This window comes from Dama dama, chromosome 18 (assembly GCF_033118175.1).
Source record: "Dama dama isolate Ldn47 chromosome 18, ASM3311817v1, whole genome shotgun sequence".
NCBI classification, from domain to species: Eukaryota; Metazoa; Chordata; class Mammalia; order Artiodactyla; family Cervidae; genus Dama; species Dama dama.
Window position 1 is genome coordinate 48,581,751 of NC_083698.1, and position 22,460 is coordinate 48,604,210.

General features: G+C 35.4%; 1 protein-coding gene across 3 annotated transcripts in view; it reads right to left on the reverse strand.

Annotated features, from left to right (window-relative positions):
- CFTR (CF transmembrane conductance regulator) overlaps positions 1-22,460 on the reverse strand; it is a 192,406-nt gene that overhangs the window by 118,085 nt on the left and 51,861 nt on the right. For all 3 annotated transcript variants that reach the window (XM_061165291.1, XM_061165292.1, XM_061165293.1), the window contains exons 8-11: positions 20,032-20,278; positions 18,575-18,667; positions 12,454-12,633; positions 6,014-6,205 (exon numbers count right to left, since the gene is read on the reverse strand). In XM_061165291.1, the coding sequence (XP_061021274.1) occupies positions 6,014-6,205; positions 12,454-12,633; positions 18,575-18,667; positions 20,032-20,278 (712 nt within the window). The remainder of the gene's footprint in view (positions 1-6,013; positions 6,206-12,453; positions 12,634-18,574; positions 18,668-20,031; positions 20,279-22,460) is intronic.

The following is a 22,460-nucleotide window of genomic DNA, read 5'->3' on the forward strand; positions in this document are numbered from 1 at the left end:
GACATATAAGCAAGACTTGGAGAAGTTCCTGAAAGAGGAGATCTCAGGGTAAAGAATCTGAGCAGGACTTGCTCACTCGTGTCTGCTCATTACAACTTTTCTATCAGTAATAGCACTGTCTCCATGCCCTTCCCTGTGATAAAGTCTTCATGCAGCTCCACTGACTGAATATTTTCAACCACAGACTGAAATCAGAAAACTATGTGAACTATGTTGCGCATGCTTTTTCCTATCCAAGAAAATTTACACATACCTGCCTAATCCTATGACACGAAGCATCATAACACACGCAAGTACTTTGTGGGTATTAAAGCTGAAAAGAAACACAAAAATGAGGAAGAAAATATTCCACCTCATCTCCAGTTCCAAATCTAGATGTAGTACATTAAGAAACAAAACAGCTTTGGCAGTCAAAGTGAAAACATATTGGATCATGTATGTTTGTATTTGCAGATGGGGCTACAGACAGCACACAGAAGTCATTAGCTGATACCAGCTGTTAACTCTCAAGGACTCTGTAGGTATTTTGTGTTCCTGTGCTCAAAATTCCTCCATGCTTAAAAATATAAAACCTTCATTTTTGGAGATTCTCACTGGCCTTTTTCAAAGGTGTGAATACTTGCTTAACAATAACAAAAATTGGAAACTCTGAAGTCACTGAAAATAGGAAAAAATTTTCATTTTGACTGTCAGGATAGTCTAGCACTTTTAATTATTTGTATTTGTTCCTCACAACAACAACTTGCTGTTGTATAATCATCTCCCCAAACTCTGAGACTGAGAAGCTCAGAAAAGAACGTTTTCTGAGTAAAATTCTTGCAACTGACATGCCTACTTCTAAACTTATCTCTGAAACAATCAACCAATAAGAACTTATCCTTACGCCTATCAGTGTGCTTGGTGTAGTATCCTGCAATAAAATTCTTAGAATCACCATTCTCAAGAAATTTACCATGTAGTTGGATAGATAACAACATATAGGAAACATTCAGAAAGAGACAGTCATATACTAATGTATTCACTGTACTCACTGTATTTGTCAGTTTAAAGTACAGGAATTTAGGAGATGCTGGATGTTTTTGCCTATCATAAGATGACTAGGAAGATCTAAATCAGTTGCAAAATTCAGCAGAACGGTAAGGAGCTGGGACTCAGGGACTATTAAAAGTAAAAAGCTAAGTGTTTTATTTGATATTTTAAAGCAAAGAGGATGAAGAATGAATTAAATGGTTGTCATCATTGTTATTAAAGCCTATCTACTGGTGTCCTCCACTGGTACTGTTAGCAAGACCAGTGGTCCCTCTGCTTGGTCAGATATCTCAATTCTATGTAACTGATCTCCACATCCTTTCTTTCTAAACCCATGGCATTTCTACCTGTCCTTCTTTCCAGTTCCTGTTATACAAGGAATCCTTAATCCTAAACCAATTATTCTTCTCTCTTAATTTCTTGAGGAAAAATATATTCACTGTTTCTCAAAGGCTCATTTTTCCTGATGCCATTTGTAAGGATGCAAATAGTACACAAAGAGATTCCTATCTTCTCGCAATTCCTCTGCTACTTTTGTCTCTTCTTGTCCATCGTTGACATTAGCTGGATTATTGAAATCACTTCCTATTAGTCTTCCCCCTTCTCGTCAGAATAACAAACAGTACTACAACTACTACTAATAATAATAGTCACTGATTTATTTAGTGCTTTCTATGTGCTAGAAGAATCCACAAAACTGTACAAATTAGGTAATAATATCTTCATATTGCAGAGGATAAAACTCAGTATACAGCAAGGTTAAGTAACGTTCATCAGCAACTCACCCTGTTAGATTTTAAAATCTCTGTTCCTTCTGTTACCCCAAAAAAGTATGAATGACATCCACCTTAATTCTGCTTCACATTTCATAGTCAAAGAGATATATCTAAACTGCAAAGCTGATTACATCACTCCCCTGATTAAATCTCTCCAAGACCAAATTCCTGAGACTTGTACACAAGCTCCCAAGACATGGCCTTCCAGTTTCATTCCTCCTTACTTACTGTCCTCCAGTTACACCCTCATTCTGTCAAGATGCTTGTGGTTCCATGCACTAACCAAGTGGTTTCATGTCTGGTTTTTCTGCTCATGGTTTTCTCTGTCCAGAATATCTTTTCCATTGTCCTTAATGGAAATGGGAAATTTCAATTTTCCATTAAAATTTCCTTAATTCCTTCTACTTATCCTTCAAGGTGTTTGTTTTTAGAGAAAGCCTCCCTGAACTGACCAGGAAGGCTGAAAGCCCTCAACTGGGCTTCTGTAGTGCCGAGAGAGCTTCTATCCCAACACTTGCTATATTATATTGAAATGGTCTCTTGGCATATAATCTTCATTAATCAGCCTATAAGCTCTTTGAGTGAAGGAATAATCAAGTTTTCATTCTGCACCCACCCTGCCTCCACCACAGTGAACAGAGTCTGGTAATCACAGAAGTCATGCTGTGAGATCCAAAAGGGAAAAAGAAACAGGAATCACCTCCCAATCCCATGGCCATTTCTAGAGCATGGAACCAATGGGCCAATGCTTCAAACCTTCAGGATTGTATGCCAACTGTTTTCTTCCAGAGAACACTCCAACTTCTGTTACTTTGGTCATGCAGACCAACTATAGATGACCACTTTTAAAGTTTTCCCTTAGAACTACTTCTTTTGTCAGCATCAAAATTCATACTGATGACTTTTTCATGATTCTGATTCGTGGTCCTCATCAACTATGCCAAACCCCACCTTGTTTCCACAGCACTCACTAACAAGAACTGGCTTTGAGACACATGCCTTGTGTCATGCTCTCCAGCAGTATTCTCTACCTCCAAAGGAAGTAGAAATTAGCTACAGTTCACCAAGTGGCAAATATGCACCAAATGCTGTGTTAAGCGAGCGAAGTCACTCAGTCGTGTCCGACTCTTTGCGACCCCATGGACTGTAGCCTACCAGGCTCCTCCCTCCTTGGGATTCTCCAGGCAAGAATACTGGAGTGGGTTGCCATTTCCTTCTCCAGGGGATCTTCCCGACTCAGGGATCGAACCTGGGTCTCCTGCACTGCAGGCAGATGCTTTAACCTCTGAACCACCAGGGAAGCCCAAATTAGGCACTTTCTATTTATCTCATTTAATTTTCTCAACAATCTAGTAACTGTCACTCATCAATCTTCACTTCTCATATACCTAACCTTCTATTTTACTGGCAACTCCAATGTTTTTAATTTAAAAAAATTCCTCCAACATCATAAGTTTCATTCTTGTCACCATTAGAATTCCACGGGGAATCATTCCATCAGAAGAATGGCCTTGTGCCTCCTCTGAAGGTTATTTCATCATTAGCAGACCCAGATTTCTCCTTTCACTCCTTTAGAAATGCCTCTTTTTTCCCCTGTTAGAGTAACCTTACATTCTTTATTGATATCTTTTCCTATTGGCCCAAGAACATCCAAAGTATATACATTTTGTTCTATTCATATTTTCATAAAATTAAATGTCTCAATAAATGTCTTCAAAATTAAGACTCCCTACTTTCTTCTAGTTTAAAAGCTTAATTAGGCACAGAAAATTATGTTATATGATTACATTTATGTGAAATATCTAGAATAGGAATATTTTAGAGACAAAAGGTTGCTTACAGTTAGGGATGAGAGAATGTAAATTGATTGCTAACCGAGGTTTCTTTTAGAGGAGTTGAAAATGTGATGGTTATACAACCTTGAGCATATTAAAAAAAAAAAAAACTACAATGAATTATACACTTTAAAAATAATTTTAAGGCTGGTCATGGAATCAGAAAAAAAATATGGTTTTACTCTCACCCTGTTTCTCTCACTATTTTAACAGTTTTATCAGGATGCAAGTCACATACTCTACAACCATTCATTAAAATACAGGTCACTTTATTACGCACTTCTTAGAAAACAGACCACATTCTATTCACCTTGGCATTCTCAGAACCTAGCACAGTATTCAGAAGATAGCAAACATTCATTCTACGAAATAGGTACCTATACCTCTGAATTTACTACTACTAATATAGCTGTGCCATGCATGTCTGCATGCATGCATGCTAAGTCTCTTCAGTCACGTCTGACTCTTTGCCACCTCTTGGGCTGTAGCCTGCCAGATTCCTCCGTCCAGGCAAGATCACTGGAAAGGGTTGCCATACCCTCCTCAAGGGGATCTTCCTGACCTAGGGATTAAAACTACATCTATTATGTCTACTGCATTGGCAGGTGGGTTCTTTTTACCACTAGCAATACCTGAAAAGCCTATAGTTTTACCACATTTAGATTAAATATACGTTTACAGGTTTATTTGGGGAAATGGGACAGCATTTATAAAACTATTTCTATGAGAAAAGATATATTCAAAAGCAATAAATAAATAAAGGTACCAGAAACTTTCCAACACCTTTCCACTAATAAATAAACAGAGCTCATGCTTTATCTTGCAGGACACTGACTATCACCCTACAGCCTAGCCCCTCATAGATAAATACCTATGTTCTCTAGAAACATGCAGAATTTTTTAATAACAAATTTAATGAGTGTTCCAACCTCCAGGTTGTGAAATACTATTCTTGGAAGAAGAGCTTTTGAGGAATGAAGAATATTTTCTTCAAGGTAAATCAAATATTTTTCAGAATAGCTTTTATTTTCATTATGCTTTCAGAGTATGTGAAAATAAGAGAAAGAAGCCTTTAAAAGCTACTGTTGAATGAGTCCATATATACATAGAGAGTCATTTGTTCAAGCATGTAGCTCTCTTTTGTAAGGACTGTAGTTTCTATCTAATCCACAATCAGCCTTTTTTTTTCTTCCTATTTTTCATGCACTGTATTTTAAGCTTCATTTTATTCCCAGTGCAAATTTTTTCATAGAAGTTGATTTAAAGGGATCTACTAGTATCAAATGCCATCTATCAAGGACAGAGATTTTGAATCAAGATCAATATTCAGGCAATACCGCTGACAAATTTTATAATGTGATATTTTCCCTGCTGATAAAACTCACTATACTTTCCCTACCATTAATATCAAAATGACACTTTTTCTACCATTAAGATCCAGGGGATCTTCCCAACCCAGGGATCGAACCCAGATCTCCTACAGTGCTGGCAGATTTTTTACTGTCTGAGCTACCAGGGTGAAAAGTGAAAGTGAAAGTTGCTCAGTCCTGTCTGACTCTTTGTGACCCCATGGACTATACAGTCCATGGAATTCTCCAGTCCAAAATACTGGAGTGGGTAGCCTATCCCTTCTCCAGGGGATCTTCCTGACCCAGGAATCGAACCAGGGTCTCCTGCATTGCAGGCACATTCTTTACCAATCGAGCCATCAGGGTGTGAACCCTTTATCATACCATTTATGTGCTGAATAGTACAAGATCCATATGTTGGCTTTACTTGGAATACTTTCTGTATTTCTAGATGATGAACTCAGTCCTCAATATTGTTATGAAGTGATTCGTCATAATTTTGCCACTGTTTCAGAGGATTACAGACACTAAAGGTTATAATGGTTACATGTCCAAGGTCAAAGGAAGAGATATAATCACAACTTTATCTCAGATTCCCTACCGACAGGTCCATGTTTGTTTCTTTAGGCTATGGTGTTATTGAAATAATTTAAATTCTCTTATGTAATTCTGAAGTACCTTTAAAAAACTGCATCCTATACAAATGCCCGTTGAGGACATTTGTCTCACTAATCAGTGAACAAAATTCTTGCCATTTCATAGAGTTTTTATTGTAACCAAACCAGCCCACCATTTAAAAAATGAATTGTATATTAAATTCATTAAAAAATTAATTGTATCTTTATATTTCCACAGGTTTCTTATAGTAGGGGTCATATATTTTATCAATTACTTTATTCACAGTAGTTTACTCATAGTGGAAATGTGATTAATATATGTAAACTGATTAAAATATTAAATATATAATTTAGGTAGTTTGTAGGTTTCATATGCATAACCAAAAGTTTTTCACATAATTACTTACCTCTTCTAGTTGGCATGCTTTGATGACACTCCTATATCTATATTCATCATAGGAAACACCAAAGATGATGTTATCTTTAATGGTTCCAGGCATGATCCAGGAATACTGAGAGCAGAATGAAATTCTTCCACTGTGCTTAATTTTACCCTCTGAAGGTTCCAATTCTCCCATAATCATCATGAGAAGTGAAGTCTGGAAATAAAACCAGTGTTATTAAGTCAAATCATTTGATCAAATCATTCTCAGGATGCAGGTGCCACCAACTGTCATCCTAAGCATAGGTATCCTAATTTTTAAAGATTCTGTATTAATTCATTCAGTTCAAAATTTATGAAGCACTTCCTATTTTGGGTATGCTGCTATGCACAAAAGATACAGAAGGGAACAAGAGACAGTTACAATAGAATGTGATAAGTATTACACTAGAGGCTCACAGAGATGGGCACTGAGTTCAGACTGTTGAGATGGGGCTGGAAGAGGTTAGGGAAAAATTAGTAATAACTGACATTTATTGAGTGCTCATTTGTTTTCTCACATGCCTTGTTCAGTCTAATTCTGTTGTACCTTTTTTGAAAACATGTCCAGAATCTGACTGCTACTTCCATTACTATCTAGATTAAGCTAACATTATCTCTTGCCAGAATAAATAGAATAGCTTTCTAACTCCTTGCTCCACCCCTGTCTTCCTAGAGTCTATTCTCAAAGTGGCCCTGTCAAAATGTAAGTCAGATCATGTTACTTTTCTGCTTAAAACCCTCCAATAGCTTCTAAGGTCCTCAGAAAAAAAAGCCTAACTCCTTACAAGGCCCTTTATGAGGCTCTCAGGGCCCCTGTGTAATGGTCTCGCCCCCTTACTTCTCTGATGGTTCTCCTCTCCATGGCTCACCCTGGGCCGACCCCACTGAACTCCATGCTGCTCTGTGACCCAGACAGACAGTCCCATGTCAAGGGTTTGCTCCACCCCTACCTGGAAGACTCTTCCCCAGATGGCCATATGACCTAACCCCTCACCTCCTTCAAATCTTTTCTCAAATGTTACCTTTCAATGAGGCCTCCACTGCTTAAAATTGAACCCTTATCATCAACCTTTCTTTCTGTTTTATCTTCAAAACATTTATCATCCTATGACATTATATATATGTATATAAACATTTTACTCAATAATTTAATGACATTGTTTGTTATTTAGTCATGTCCGACTCTTTGCAACATGATACACTGTGTTATACATTATATTAAATAAGGGCTCAATAACTTTAAAAAGTAAATTACTGATACATAAACAGACAAATCAATGGAATAGAATTAAAGCTACAAAAGTAGATCTAAATGCATAAAAGAATTAGTATTTGATAAAGATGGCATCTAAAATGAGTGGAGAAAAATAGACTATTCAGTATACGTTGTGGGACAACTGAACAGCCATGTGGAGGGCAGACAAAAAACTGTAGCCATATGCCACACCCAACATATGATGAATTTCAAATAGGTCGAAGAATAAGTGCAAAAATAAGACTGTAAGAATACTTAAAGAAAACATTGAAGGATGTCTAAAAGAATAGAAAAACAACTACCACAGAGTAAGAAAGCTTTTCTATATGAATCAAAATCCAGAAGTCATAAAATAAAAAAATAAATCACATTAAAAAGAAAAAGACTTGGGCACAGAAAACAAAAGGAAAAAACGTCAAACTGAAGTAAGTATTTGCAAGTTATATGACACAAAGGAATAATTTCCCTCTTGAGTGATATTAAAGTCAAAAAGAAAAATACCAATAACTCATTAGAAAACAGTACAAAGTATACAGATATTTCACCAAAAATTAAAATAGAGGTGACCTTTAAACATATGATAAAGCTTGTATTTTTTTCCTAATAAGAGAAATGCAAATTAAAAAAACACTGACATATGACTTTATCCAACAAGACTGGAAAAAATTCAAATGTTAGATAATATATGCTGGGGATGCTGTGGAAAAATAAACCTACAATCTACATGGACTGTAACACGCATGCATAAATTGATGCAGCCTTCAAGGAAGAAAGTTTGGCAGATATACAGAAATACTAGTAGACGTGCTAAATGACATACATGCAATATTATTCATAGCATCATTCTTCATATTAGCAAAATACTGGCAATAACCCAACTGCCAATCAATAGGTGATTCATCACATTATAAACATCTATCCAAACAATGAAATACCATGTATAAAACTATATACATTCAAAAAACTGACAAGAGTACCTGTCGGAGTTGGGAGAAAGAATGGTGAAAAGTGGAAAATAAGCAGAGGAGAACGAGCAGTGAGAGAAAATTTTTTGAATTTTTATGCATTTTAAATTTTAACAAATAATAATACCACCTGAAATATATTAGGAAGAAAGAATGATCAAGAGATAGGCACAATAATAATACCACCTGAAATATATTAGGAAGAAAGAAGGATCAAGAGATAGGCACTTTTGTGATACCTATTTCAGTAAATTTTAAAATTCTTTTTGTATATGGAAAATATCCAAAATCCACAATTCCTTCAGTTCAGTTGTTCTGTCGTGTCCAACTCTTTGAGACCCCATGGATTGCAGCACACCAGGCTTCCCTGTCCTTCATCAAATTCCTTATTTCTACATATAATTCTTCTGTATAATTGAAACTATAAGTATTAGTTTCATATAGAACATATTTTTAAACCCCAACAATGGAATGGATCTGATTATATATAAATATATACACACATATTATATGTATACATATACACACACATATATGTATACACAACATATATATATATGTATACACAATATACAGGTTAAATATAAGTTTGGATCTATATTAACTACAAAGGTTAAATATACATTTAACAATATTTATCTATATAAACATAAATATATAATATTTATGAATATTTTTGAGAGATACAAAGTTAAACTGAATATATATAAATTGCCAAATACTGATAAAACATTGCAGACTTTGTATCTTATTTAAAATGTAGGCCAAAATAGAAGCCAACAGCCATTCCACACATCTGATGCTCAGTTATTAGAAGATCAAGCTAACAGTTCCAGAGTGAGGGCAGAATACAGACTGTGGTGTGTCTGGGTTGACAGCAAGGCCACAGAACTGCTTCCGTGGCAGAGACAACAGAAGAACTAAAAATCCCCACACCCTGGGGGAGATGCCGTAAGCCAGCTTTCAGTTGGAGATACCCAGGGGTATAGACTCTTACACCAATATTGCTTCATTTAAATAATTCAAGGAACTTTCATAACTGAAAGATAATTAATGTAGATTAGAAACCCCCCAAAATCCATTTTCCCAAATAGTCAATTAAAGAAATTTTTATCAAATATCTATTTCATACTAGGTATACTATGATAGTCCTTGGAATATAAAAACAAAGAAGACACAGTTCCTTTACAGACTAGGTGTTAGTAACAGGGGAAAGTAATAAAATTAAACTTGACCTTGTGTTTTTTTTTAAAGACTAAGACATGTGTTTCATTCAAAAATTAAACATTCCAATAAAAATTACAATGTAGGTTTTATAATTTGTAAACTCTGCAAACCCAGTCTGAGAAACTACTCATCAGAAAATTATAAAATGCACAAGATTACAGATTAATCTATTTACAGATAATAGAGAATCCCATCACAATATCATTTATACAAAAATAACTTAGCAATAAATTACAATATAGTATTAGAGAATAATCCCATTTTGGTTTTTATAAATACATAGATATGTAAAAACTTCTGGAAGAAAAATATTTTAAAATACTTACCTCATTATCCCTAAGAGGTAAAATTAGGAAAAATGTGTATTTTCCCCTCATATTTTGTTTTATCTGTATTTTCTTGCTTTTCTACAAAGTTTTAATGACAACAATACAAACAACTACCATTTATTAAGCAGTACTTTGTTTCAAGTACTGCATCAAGGGCTTTCTATACATTTCCTTATCTAAGTCTTATATCTGATCTTATTGTTTTATTCAGAAAATAATATTGTTCAAACTTTGGAAAATCCAGAGATATAACCAAAATCTCAGAGACAGCAACTAGACCCATAATGTTCTTTCAGAGACACGTATACACATATATATGCTTTTGTAAAATGCAGACCATAATGTACATATTATTCTATAATCTGTTGTCCTTCTTAATAGCATAATATACATATCCCTCAGAGTCATTTGCAACATTCCTATACTGACTGAATACAGGGGTTTCCCAAGTGGTGCAGTGGTAAAGAATCTACCAGCTAATACCACAGATGCAAGAGATGAGGGTTTGATCCCTGGGTCAGGAAGATCCCCTGGAGTAGGAAATGGCAACCTGTTCCAGTTTTCTTGCTGAAAAATTCCATGGACAGAGGAGCCTGGTGGGCTACAGTCCGTGGGGGTCACAAAAGAGTCGGACACAACTGAGTATGCATACACATACGTATGTATATTGATTGAATAACATGCCATTATATAACTACACCAAAATTTACCTAATCAATCTCCTATTATTAGATATTTAGGAGTTCCCCCAATTTGTGGCTATTGAAACAACGTGATGAATATCTTTATGTAAAAATCTCTGCAAACATAGTAGGGTGAGTCATACAAATAGAATTGTTAAATGGTTATTTTTAAGGCTTTTAACACACAAATTAACAAAATGAGTGGTTCAGGATTTATCTTGAAATGTGAGCATTTGCAATTATTCTAGCTTATATTTTAGCTAGATCTTTTATCTAATAAGAGTATAAAATGCTTCATTCCTACTGCAATGAAAGGACATCCTCCTAGACTTAGTTGCCAAACTCTATTTCTCAGAGGGGTTTAATTAATCCTAAGGAAAAACTGACTCCATCTGACTCTGTCTTCATATCTACTTCTCAGAAGATGTAGCTGTAACTCCAGCCATCAATTATCTGCTCATCAATTCTTAATAGAGTTACCTGAAATTTAATTGCTGGTTAAGTCCTATAATTTGTAATTCCAAAGCTATTTGTTTACACTTTTCAAAGGAGTAATTTTAAACACATAAAATTAATTTTTAAAAATTCTGTGAAACACAATTACCATCTTCTCATAAGCAATCATTCTCAGTCAAGTCATCTGTGATTTGTTTATTAGCAAATCCTCCTATGGTATCATTTTCTAGTTGTAGAAAATGATAGTGAAAATTTTAATAGTGAAAATTTCTAGTTATAGAAGAAATAGAAGGAAAAAGTAGCACTTTAAGAAGAAATACATTTTTCAAAGAAGAAAATGCACAACTATAGCTTCTTTATTGAAAGGCCTATTTTACATGTGGGAAAACATACGGAGAGAGAAATAAGCAAACTGTATATTGCTACAATTATGAACACCAAATTCAATGACTAGAAATTTTCTATGGCATTTTGTTTCCCAAGTCTCAGACTAAATTCTTTAAAATGTGGTTCTTCCTTAACTAGATATTAACAAATAACTATTTTTCAGGGGTATTTCTTAATTTCTGTTTTTATTTACATTTTTATCTTACAGTGGCACTGCTCCTTCCTTCCTTCTTCCTTTTCTTTCATCAAAGTATTCTGAAGAGTTTTAAGAGGACACTAAACTTTTTTATTTTTTCTAGAAAGTATTGTAGGTAAAATTATAGTCAAGTGAGAATAAGAACCTCCTTTTAATAGATTGGCAAAGCAAATATCTATTATCTTTAAGTAGTCCATTTCAAAGCCAAGAGACCCTTTCTTATCTCTGATTCTATTCCTTCATGCCCTTTGAATGTATTTCCCAGATAAAGAAAACAAGTGTTTATCATTATCTGAACAATAGCTCAAATCATTGAAGACTAATATAAAGTCTTCTCCTGACAATGAAATTTGATCCTTTAGTTTCTAACCTCTTAATTTTTGTCAGATGTATCTCCAAATATCCATGGTTTATAATTAAATGAGGTAGGGTAGAAGGCTGATTGGCACAGAATAAATAAACATTCCTATGTATTGCCATCAAAAAACTATCCCACTCAATAATTTTCCCTCATAATAAATCATAAGCAAGCCTGAGTCCATTCTCCAAAAAAATTCTTGGGTAAACAAAATGGGGATCTTTTGCCCATGTGGTTACTGAAGTAAAATGTAAGCCATGACTTTCCTGAACCAGCTCTGAGAAAATGTCTGTGCCACAGATTGGCAAAAATGGAAGCTTTACTTGACCAACAAAGTTATTAAATGCTCACCATGTATGTGCATGACACTGTACTGAGTGATGCCCAAAATATAAACATATAACAGAAAAAGTTACTGAAGATAACAGGAAGAAATGAAAGGCTAGAGGACGCTATCAGTGGAATAATTATACACAGTATCCAAGTATTCTCCTTTTACAAACTAGAAAAAGAAAGGAGTAAAGCATGTCAGGTTAACATCTTCATGTGAGGTATAAAAGAGACTACCTTGCCTGCTCCAGTAGATCCAGCAACTGCCATCAACTGTCCTCTTTCTATCTTGAAACTGATATCTTTCAGGACAGGAGCACCAAGAAGTAAGTTACTGAAGAAGAGGCTGTTATCACCATTGGAAATTTTCCTATTGTTATTATTTTCTTTTGCTTTCTCAAATAATTTACTAAATCCCTGTAAAAAATAAAAAACACAGTAAATAAGAAGGTATGTTTCTCAGATATTTTCAATGTATGTGTGGGGGGTGCAGTTGTGTCCGATTCTTTACAACCCCATAGACTATAGCCTGTCAGGCTCCTCTGTACATGTAATTTTCCAGGCAAGAATACTGCAGCAAGCTGCCATGTCCTTCTCCGGGGGATCTTCCTGCCCATGAATCGAACCTGCATCCCTTGCGTCTTCTGCATTGGTGGGCAGGTTCTTTACCAGCTGAGCCACCAGGGAAGCCCAATATTTTCAATAGCTATTTACATTATGTATTATTAGTTTGAAGAGCACATGGCACTTGGTCCATACTTTATAGCACACAAGTTATAGCACATGATTTCTAGAGCACATGATCCAAAATATTTCAAAATTATAATAATAATTTCAATTGCTGACTGTTGCTCACCATCAAATTTAATTAAAGCTAGCTAGCTATCTATACAAAGGAGATAGATATCTCCTCTCCTATAGGCTGAACACATACACATAATTATTCAATCTTCAGCAGAGTAACAATATATGAGATAGATTTTATAAACTCTTTTATTCAAAGTTGTAGACTGTGACTCAGAGAGGTTAAGTGACTGAAGTCATTTAAGTAGTAGGCCTGAGTAGAATTACAACCCAAATCTTCTAACTCTATCATGCTGGCACCTTAATCTGAGAAGCTCAAAGTATTTTAGTAGTTACTACTAAGTGTAAATGTGATGATACTACCATTTGACTTGAATGAATCCCATTTTTGCAAAAGTGCTGGGAGAGGGAATTCTTTTTTGAAAGCTCCCTGCTTCTGCACTGCCCGATGGGATGCGTTAGAGTGCACGCATGTACTTAGTCGCTCAGCCGTGCCCAACTCATTTACGACACCATGGACCGTAGCCCACCAGGCTCCTCTGTCCACGGGATTCTCCAGGCAAGAATACTGCAGTGGGTAGTCATTCACTTCTCCAGGGGATCTTCCCAACCCAAGGATGAAACCCAGGTCTCCTGCCTTGCAGGCAGATTCTTTACTATCTGAGCAGTCTTCAAATCACAGTTAACAGCACTGCAGGTGATCAGGTGATCACACAGTTTTAAGAGAATGCATTTCCACAACCTCATCATCCCAAAGTACTCCTTCCTAAAGTTAATTGCTTGAGAATTTGCTTGCTCTTTGTCATTTCTCTTTCCTACTTTCTGCTTCTCCCCTCAGAGAAGAGGCAGCCTTCTCACCAGTCCTAAGTTTAGCTAGACTGCCCTTTCTGGAGTGTAAAAAGCTCCATGATACAAACATGGGGAACATAAGAGAATGATTTTCTCCTGAGAGTGGATCTCATAAAAGCAAAGCCAGAAATACTGAAGGAGCTAACATTGTGTTTCACCAGGTTTCAAAGTGATGGCAGCTATGTGTCCTGTCATCTCAGAATCAGACTTCAGAGATGAACTGAAGGACAAGTTATTTTAATTAACTTATTATTTATATAATTTTAGTAATTTAATAAATTAATACAAATTATTATCTGCATTTTAAAGTTACATTTTCCTGATATAAAGCAAGTAATATTTATCTGATTGATTTAGCAATGAGACCTGACTCTACAAATTCATTTATTTTCCACAAAATTGAAAGTACTGAAATGGCAGCTCCCAAGTTTTGACAAAAATCCATTTAACATATGAAGACACTATAGACAAGAATTACATCCTTTACCACCACTTAAACCTATGTTGAAAATTCATAAGTCAACTTAAAATGTATCAGAGGTATACAGATTTTCAGTACTACCAAAACTTTAGGGCATATATAAGCAATTAAGGTTTAAGACTACTGCTTGAATTCTTATGAGATGGATGGCTAACATCTCTTTCAGTCATCAGATAACTAAAGTGGTGAGTAGTGAGTGGCTAGGTAAATGTATATAGTAAGATGACAAAGGATATCCTCGATAATGTGGGCAGTGCAGACTGTTAAGGGGCTCATGTTCCATGCTTAGAAATAGGACTTTTATCCAATAAACACTTGGACCAATGGAAGGTTGCTTTTACTTTAATTTACCTTAATTTTAACTCCTGATCACAGAAGTAAAAAACTTACTTCAGAAAATTTGGGAAACAGATAAAAGCAGCAAGAAGAAAAGAGGAATCAGCTGTAGTCAACACTGAGAAGAAATAATGTTTAACATTTCAGTGAGATCCCTCTACTCCTTCACATATATGTAAAATCATATATAATTTTACAACATTAAGGAAAAATTATACATGAGCTTTGTGATCTTCTTTTTCTGACTTACAATATAAATCATAAATATTTTCACATACCATTAAACATTCTTTTTAATATAATTTTAAGTTGCAGGATAGTATCAAAGAGTATGGATAAACTATAAATACTAACAGTTCTCATTTTTTACATTATATGATTTTCTTTTTAACTTAATAATTCTGTGATGTGTGTACTTTGATATAAATCTTGGAAATCTCTGTTTTTTTTTTAGTATAAATTTCCACAAGGGAAATTTCCAGAGCAAAGGTGTAGCAAACATTCCAAGACTTTGGAAAAGTAGTTTCAAATTCTCTTCCATCAAGGTATGAGAGTGCTAGATTTCAGGAACCATCATCAACAATGTTGATTTCCGATTTGGGATTTGTTTTGTTTTGTTGTTCTGTTTTTTTTTGTTCTGTAAGTGAAAATGGAATCTCAGTACTGATCTTATTCTTATTTATTTGATCCCTACTATGGCTAAACATTTTATGTGTTTACAAGCTCCTTGTAGTTGTGAAAGAAATGATTATGGTATCCTTTATTTCAGTCTCTGTCTCATGTTCTCAACTAGCTGCATAATAATTGATAAATTATGACATTCTGAGCTTTAGGCTCCTGGACTGTTGAGGATCTTAAGTAAGGTAATATAGATGAAAGTATTTTGTATACAATAAAGCAGTAGTCCATTTTTTTCATTAGAAACAGGATGGTGAGTAGAAAAAACATTTAGAGTCAAAGAAGCCTAGGCTGACTTTTATGTTCTAACCAGTTGTATAAACTTATTCTAGTTACTTAAATTCCCTAAAGCTCAGCTTGCTGATATATAAATAGAAATTGTTCCTACTCACAGGTGTGAAGTGAGGGAAGAGTCATATATAATTCATCAGGGACATGCCTCTTGAGTCACTGGGTGAATGGTGAAATCATCAAATGAGGCAGAGAAGACACTGGAAGAAGCGGGTTTATGAAGCTTGGGAAGTGATAAATGTGAAGTGTTTGAGGACCTTGCAGGGAATTTGGAAATAATGTATGAAGTTCAGGAAAGAAACTGGGGCTGAAGATTTGCCTTTGAGAGTCGTCAGCACATAGATGTCAGTTGAGCCTGGGCTGAGTCACCCAGAGAGAGCATGAAATACCAGAAGGAAGCCGAGGTGGGGACCCTATGGCCGATCGCCACTTAAGAGGCAGGCAGCCAAGACTGAGAAGTCTTGGTTGGAATATAAGATCACATGGAAAGAGTGGTTCACTAAAGCTAAGTTAAATAAATATTTCAAAAGAACAGTTTTAATGTGTTGGTAAAGACAGAATCCAGATTGCAGAAGGCAAAAGTCAAAAGATAAGGAAGTAAGAACAGTTTTAAAGGCAAAGGGAAGAAGAATGATAAGGCTTGGATGATGGGACTCTGGGGGGCCAAAAGTCAGAGAAGAAATTTCTTTAACTTGAAAATATTTAGATATTAAAAGAAGTTAGTTGAAAAAAAAGAAATTGAGCTTGTAGAGAGAGAATAATTGCTGGCCCCATGTCCTGAGAAGACGAAGCAAGGTAACAACAGTTAAGGGCAGGGGAAAGCAAACATCCTTCTCTTAGAAAAGAAAGAAGGAAAATAATAATCTCAAGGGTGAAGAAAGAAGCTGTAAGCATTCATACATGCCGCTGTATATTTTATAGCATCTATATATTTTCTCTCTGTGTTACAGAAGTCAAGGCCATCTGCTGGGGGTGAGCAGATCCTGGGAGAGATTGGGAGTTTCAGGAAACTGGTAAAAATCTGGAATAGCTTTTAGGGAAATGGTAAAGAAAATTAAGTAAAGACAAATGAAAACACTTCCCAAGAAAGTTTATAGGCCCATTTGAAGTTGAAACAGTGACTGTATAAAACTTATAACTGACTAGAGTATTTCATTTTCCCAGATAGCACTCCCTTCATCAAAGCAGTCAAGTGAATGTCTTATAGCAAATGATTCGGTGAAAAGGGAATTGAGGGTGCTGCTGTAGGAACAACTGAAGTGACTGGTGGAGGTTAAACCAGGAGGAGTCCAAAAGGGAGAACTAAGGAGACTAGAAATTTTCATGAAATTGGAAGGCAGTAAAGATGGGATTAACAGACTGAGAGAGCTAGGATTAGAAAATTCTAAACTGAGAAAGAGATCCCAGAGCAGGACATTTCCAAAGTGGAGTAAGTCTCAGCACTCACCAAGCTCAGCATATGAGCATGAGAGGAAGCTTCCGAAGAAGTAACTGTAAATAGAATTTCTGAGGACAGTATTGGAAGGATTTCTCATGTGGGTGCTGAAGTCTTAGACACAATGACAGAAGTTTAACCAGCACCACTGTCCTGGGTAAATATCATCAAGGAGTGTCCAGAATTTGCTAGGTGATGGTGAGAGTCTGGAGGATGAGAATATAGCCAGATGGAAGGTTCAGTGAAAGGGTTGTAGACTGGGGCATTTGGTCCAAAACCTAGCTTCATCCCTTGCCTGGTACGTGAGCTGAGCCAGGTCCTATAACCTTACTAAGCCTCCATTCCCTTATCAGCAAAATGGAAATATTAAGATTACATCATAGGAATGTTGTAAGAAATAAGACAAAATATGTAAAGTGCTTATCTAGTACCTGGCACATAGTAAGGGCTGAAGCATGCTATCTATTTTATTAGATGAAAGGAGTATGAGATGGAGATTAGAAAAACAATTGTCTGTATCGCCAAACTCCTTGCTTTTCTTTATGTCTAGAAGGGCATTTGAAATTCCTAAAATCAAAGAAGTAAAATCAATCTAATCCACACATTTCTCTGTAATTTGTCTAGGTAGATAAAGAATTATTCTCTTACCTCTATCTTAAAAATAGAATTACAGTGAAGCCCTTAGGGTCAACTTACTTATATAAATAAAACCAGTATAAGATATTGTGAAATATGTAGAAATAGGACATTGGTTTCATAATGCCTGTGTTTACTCAACAGAAAAAGTGATAAGGAAAGAGGAACTCCACTGGTATTCTCAATAATCAAATATTAGTCCTTTAGAAGCTGAAAAAACATTAATAACATTTTTTCTGACAATAAGAAATGAGAATTTTTAATAGTGAATCAAAATAAGTGAAAATAGTAGAAAACAATACATAGGTTATCCCATATACATCTTTATGTTTACTGGTATATGTAAAGCACAATGGACTGGAACCTGAGATCAGAGAGGGTAGCATTTACTGAGGAACTATTATGTGTGTGGTACTATGCTGAATATTTTCCATAAGTTATCTCAGTCAATCTTCACAACAACCTTGTAAGGTATATCTTAATATTCCCACTTTACAGATGGAGAACCAGAGGCTCCACAAAATTCAGTAACTTGCACTAGAGAGTAAATGGTGGAACCAGTACTCAATTCCAGCTCAGTTTGGCTCCAAAACCTATGAGCATGGCATTACTTCCTAATTTATTATGTGAAACAAATTACATGACTTAGAAAAACATGAAGAGGCCCATCTGTCATATTTAATATTCCTGGGCCTCTACCTCTTAAACTACAAAATAAGTGGAGTGATTCCTCTTTGAGTTCTAAGAATTCTATCATCATTCTAACTTTATTGCCCATTAAGATGAAAACGAGAATCACAAATAAGAAAAGCTTAAATATTTAGAGCAAACAAACAAAAGATTCTGACCTCCTCCCAGTAGGCTGTCACATTCTCCATCACTACATCTGTAGTTGTTAAGTTATATTCCAATGTCTTATATTCTTGCTTTTGTAAGAAATCCTGTTTATAAAAGAGAGCAAAAACATATTATAGAACTAGGATAGTGTTAATACATTATTATATCTATTTAAACTCTAATAAGTGCTACATTTTGTATTTTATGAATTATACTAGAAATTTTTTCCTAAAAAATAATTTTATGTGTTCTAAAGTTAATTATCAAGTACTAGGATTCATTATATTAGAAATGCATTTAAATGTGACATTTTATAGAACTTAGTTATACATTAAATTTTAACATACCACTGACTCATCCTTGTACTAGACTACATGTTACCCTTAGTAATGAATTCATAAAGCACACCTGAACTACCCACTAATTGCCTCAACTCAACATTGAGAGAGAGAAAACTAGTATTTTCATCTTGATAGCATCCTCCTTTTATTAGGTCTATGGTCCACCATTGGCAAACTCTGATAGTGGTTTAGTTGCTAGATCTTGGACCACTCTTGCCACCCCATGGACTGCAGCCCACCAGGCTCCTCTGTCCATGGGATTTTCCAGGCAAGAATGCTGGAATGGTTTGCCATTTCCTTCACCAGGGGAATCTTCCTGACCTAGCGATCAAGCCCGGGTCTCCTGCACTGCAGACAAACTCTTTACCGACTGAGATACCAGGGAAGTCAAACTCTGGCCTAGGTTAAATAATGGCAGAACTACCTTAAAGTGGCTCACCCTTCACCCTCATTTTTTTTAAATTATGGCACAGTGATTTATTTTCTGGATTAAATATTTAAATATATATCAAAACAGTATAATAAAACATTTTGAATTATATATTAATTCTAAAAATTATAACCACATCCAAGTTCCTGGTGATGATTCTATTAGCTTAGCATAAGTTGAGTCTTATTACCTTATGGACTTTAGAACTTCTCTTCAAAATTAACAGCTACGTCAGCATGCTGAAATTTTAAGGTAATTAATGTGGCATACAATGTCATTCTCATCCATCATACTGTTCAGAAAAATACTTGGAAAAGTTTAAGGTAAACATTCCTAGCATTAGCTAGAAAATTTTATAACTTTCTGATGAATCTGCCACCATGATTTTGCACATTTGCCAAGTTCATTAGAACCATTCTATTGATTGATTACTTGAATAATAATCTCCAGAATACAGAAACAATATTTTCTTCAATTTCTCTGACTAAAATCTCACAGGCTTTCATTTTATTTCACTAGGCTTTACAAGGGCTTGTTGAACCACATACAGACATCAAGAGAGGAAATACTGTGCATCAAACAGGTCCAAGGCCAAGAATGCATCTCTAGAGATGCAAACTCTAGAGAGTTTGCTCATGACAAAAGTTCTAAACTGTTCTAAATTCATTGAGTCAGATGACCCATTTTGGTACACTACCTGTATTTTGTTTATTGCTCCAAGAGAATCATACCAAGTTTGTACAGCCCAGGGGAACTGCCGAGTAACTGCCATGCGCAAAACGATGCAGAATGAGATGGTTGTGAATATTTTTCGAAGGATGATTCCTTTGAGCAGTGCATAAGGAAGCACAGATAAAAATACCACAAAGAACCCTGAGAAGAAGAAGGCTGAGCTATTGAGGTATCTCACATAGGCTGCCTTCCGGGTAAGTTTCAGTTCTGTTCTAAAAAAAACAACAACAAATAGTAAGATTTGGGGTGCTTATATACTTTCCAAAATATCAGGCATCTTGGAATAAAAAATCTGAACATAGACTCTCAAAAGCTTTCTGTGTTCTAATTCTGGTTCTACCCTACATGAGCAAGTTATTTAACCTCTCTGGGCTCAGTCATCTTATCTGAAAGGGGGGTAAATGATAATGAATATACCAGCATATAATACCTATAAATATTATTTTTAAATAATCTCAATGATTATTACCATAATTATTACATTATTTTTATATCTTCATTTACATTATTATTAATTTGTAGATTAATGAGACTAGTAATTTTTTATTGGTTGATTGGTGTTTTAAGTATTTAAGTACAGATATGATAATAATGTTGAAAGATTTATAGAAGGAAAAGACAATTCTGGGATTCCCTAATGGATTGTCAACATTTTAGAAGTTCTGGATTGGCTTTGGAGACCCTTAAAAATAACGTATGAGCCAAAGAGGAGTGGTTCTCAAGGCTTAGCACAGGTAAAAATCACCTGAGAAACTTTTTAAAATGCAGAGTATCAGGATCACCATTCAGAGATACTGAGTCTGCATTAGGCCTCCACAATCTGCTTTTTAAAAAAGATTGCTGCTGGTAATTCTTGGAAAATTACAAGAGAATAGATATTGCATCCACCCTCTCTCCTTTCAGGATAATTATTTGCAATCATATTTTTTTTTTAGTCTGAAATGCAAATGTGAACTATTTTTTCAACACAAACAGAAGAAGTTTAAATGCACCAACAGGCAGGAAACAGGGAGTGCAGAGCTGGCAAGAACAGAGGACAATGCTTCCTCCGACCTTCATCTCACAGGATCATCAAAACTGAAGTCACCTGTGATCCTTCTGTTCAGCTCTTGTGATGGAAAGAGCAGAGATGAGACAGACAAGGAGAACATGCTGGTGGGAGGGAGCAATAGCTGTGTCTGGCATGGGTGCTAGTTCCACATGCTTGTACAACTCAGAAAAGTTCTGATTCTCAAGTGGTAGAATTCAGAGGAAATCTTTTTTTCAAGTCTGAAAAAAAATGTAATCCTCAGCACTCTGATGAAGAAAATGAAGTTCAGTGCTCCCAGCCTACATTGTGATTCCAGTCTAACGTGGTTTAGCTTACCTATTTTAATTATTTGGCATTAAAGGCAGATAATGATTTTGGAATCTAACTGGGGTGTGACTCTCAGCTCTGCTGGTTATAGCTATGCCACCTTAAGCAAGTCACTCTTCCCTCTGTTCCTACAGAATCCACATCTACAGAAGAGAAATGTAACATCTCCCTTGTGGAGCTGTCGCCACAATAAATAACACAGGAACCTGCACTTAGAACTTACCTGTCTCTCTCATCTTCAACTGAAAGAAGAATACTGTTGGCTAGGCTTATATTTTTTTAATGCTAGAAAATGTTGATTACCAAAATGTTAATAAATTTGTCAAAACTGGTTTTGTATATTATAAACAGTTGAGGGAAATGAAGGAATGATACTACAAAAAAGAATAATGGGCTCAAGAACATGTATTGATATAAGAATCACCCAGAAAGCAGTACTCCCCATAATAATAACACTAACACTTTGAGCCATAAAAACATTTTATCTTATTATGATTAAAAAAAAAAATTGAAAGTGACTTTATTACCAGAGGGCAGTAAAGAAGTAGAATTTCAGAGAGCACTGCACAGCCTTTTGACCAGTTCAGCAGTGAACCTTGAGAGCTAACTCACTTGTTGAAGAGAAAAATTTCAACCAACTAAGCAGGATCTTTACGGATGTTTCTGGAAAGAAAATATAATTCCTTTCCTGGATTTGTCTTGAAAGGCATAATAAAAACAGGTGACCAATCATGTTTGGGCAATAAATAGTCTTTTACTCTTTCTATTTACATGGCAAAGGACTTACCATTTCAGCATCTCTTTTGTTGTTCCAATCACACACCTGCAGCTCACTTACCACTGTCTACTGGACTCAGCCTGAATCCCTGATAATCATACTTATATCCTCTAAAGTGGAATTCTTCTCTTTAGTATCTTTTCTTCCTACAAAACTCTCATGAGCTAATTCATTCTGAAATTATCTGCCCTTTAAGAGAAGATCTATGCACACTGAGTCTCCTAGAACCCTTTTTTAAATTGCAATTTGTAGAACATGG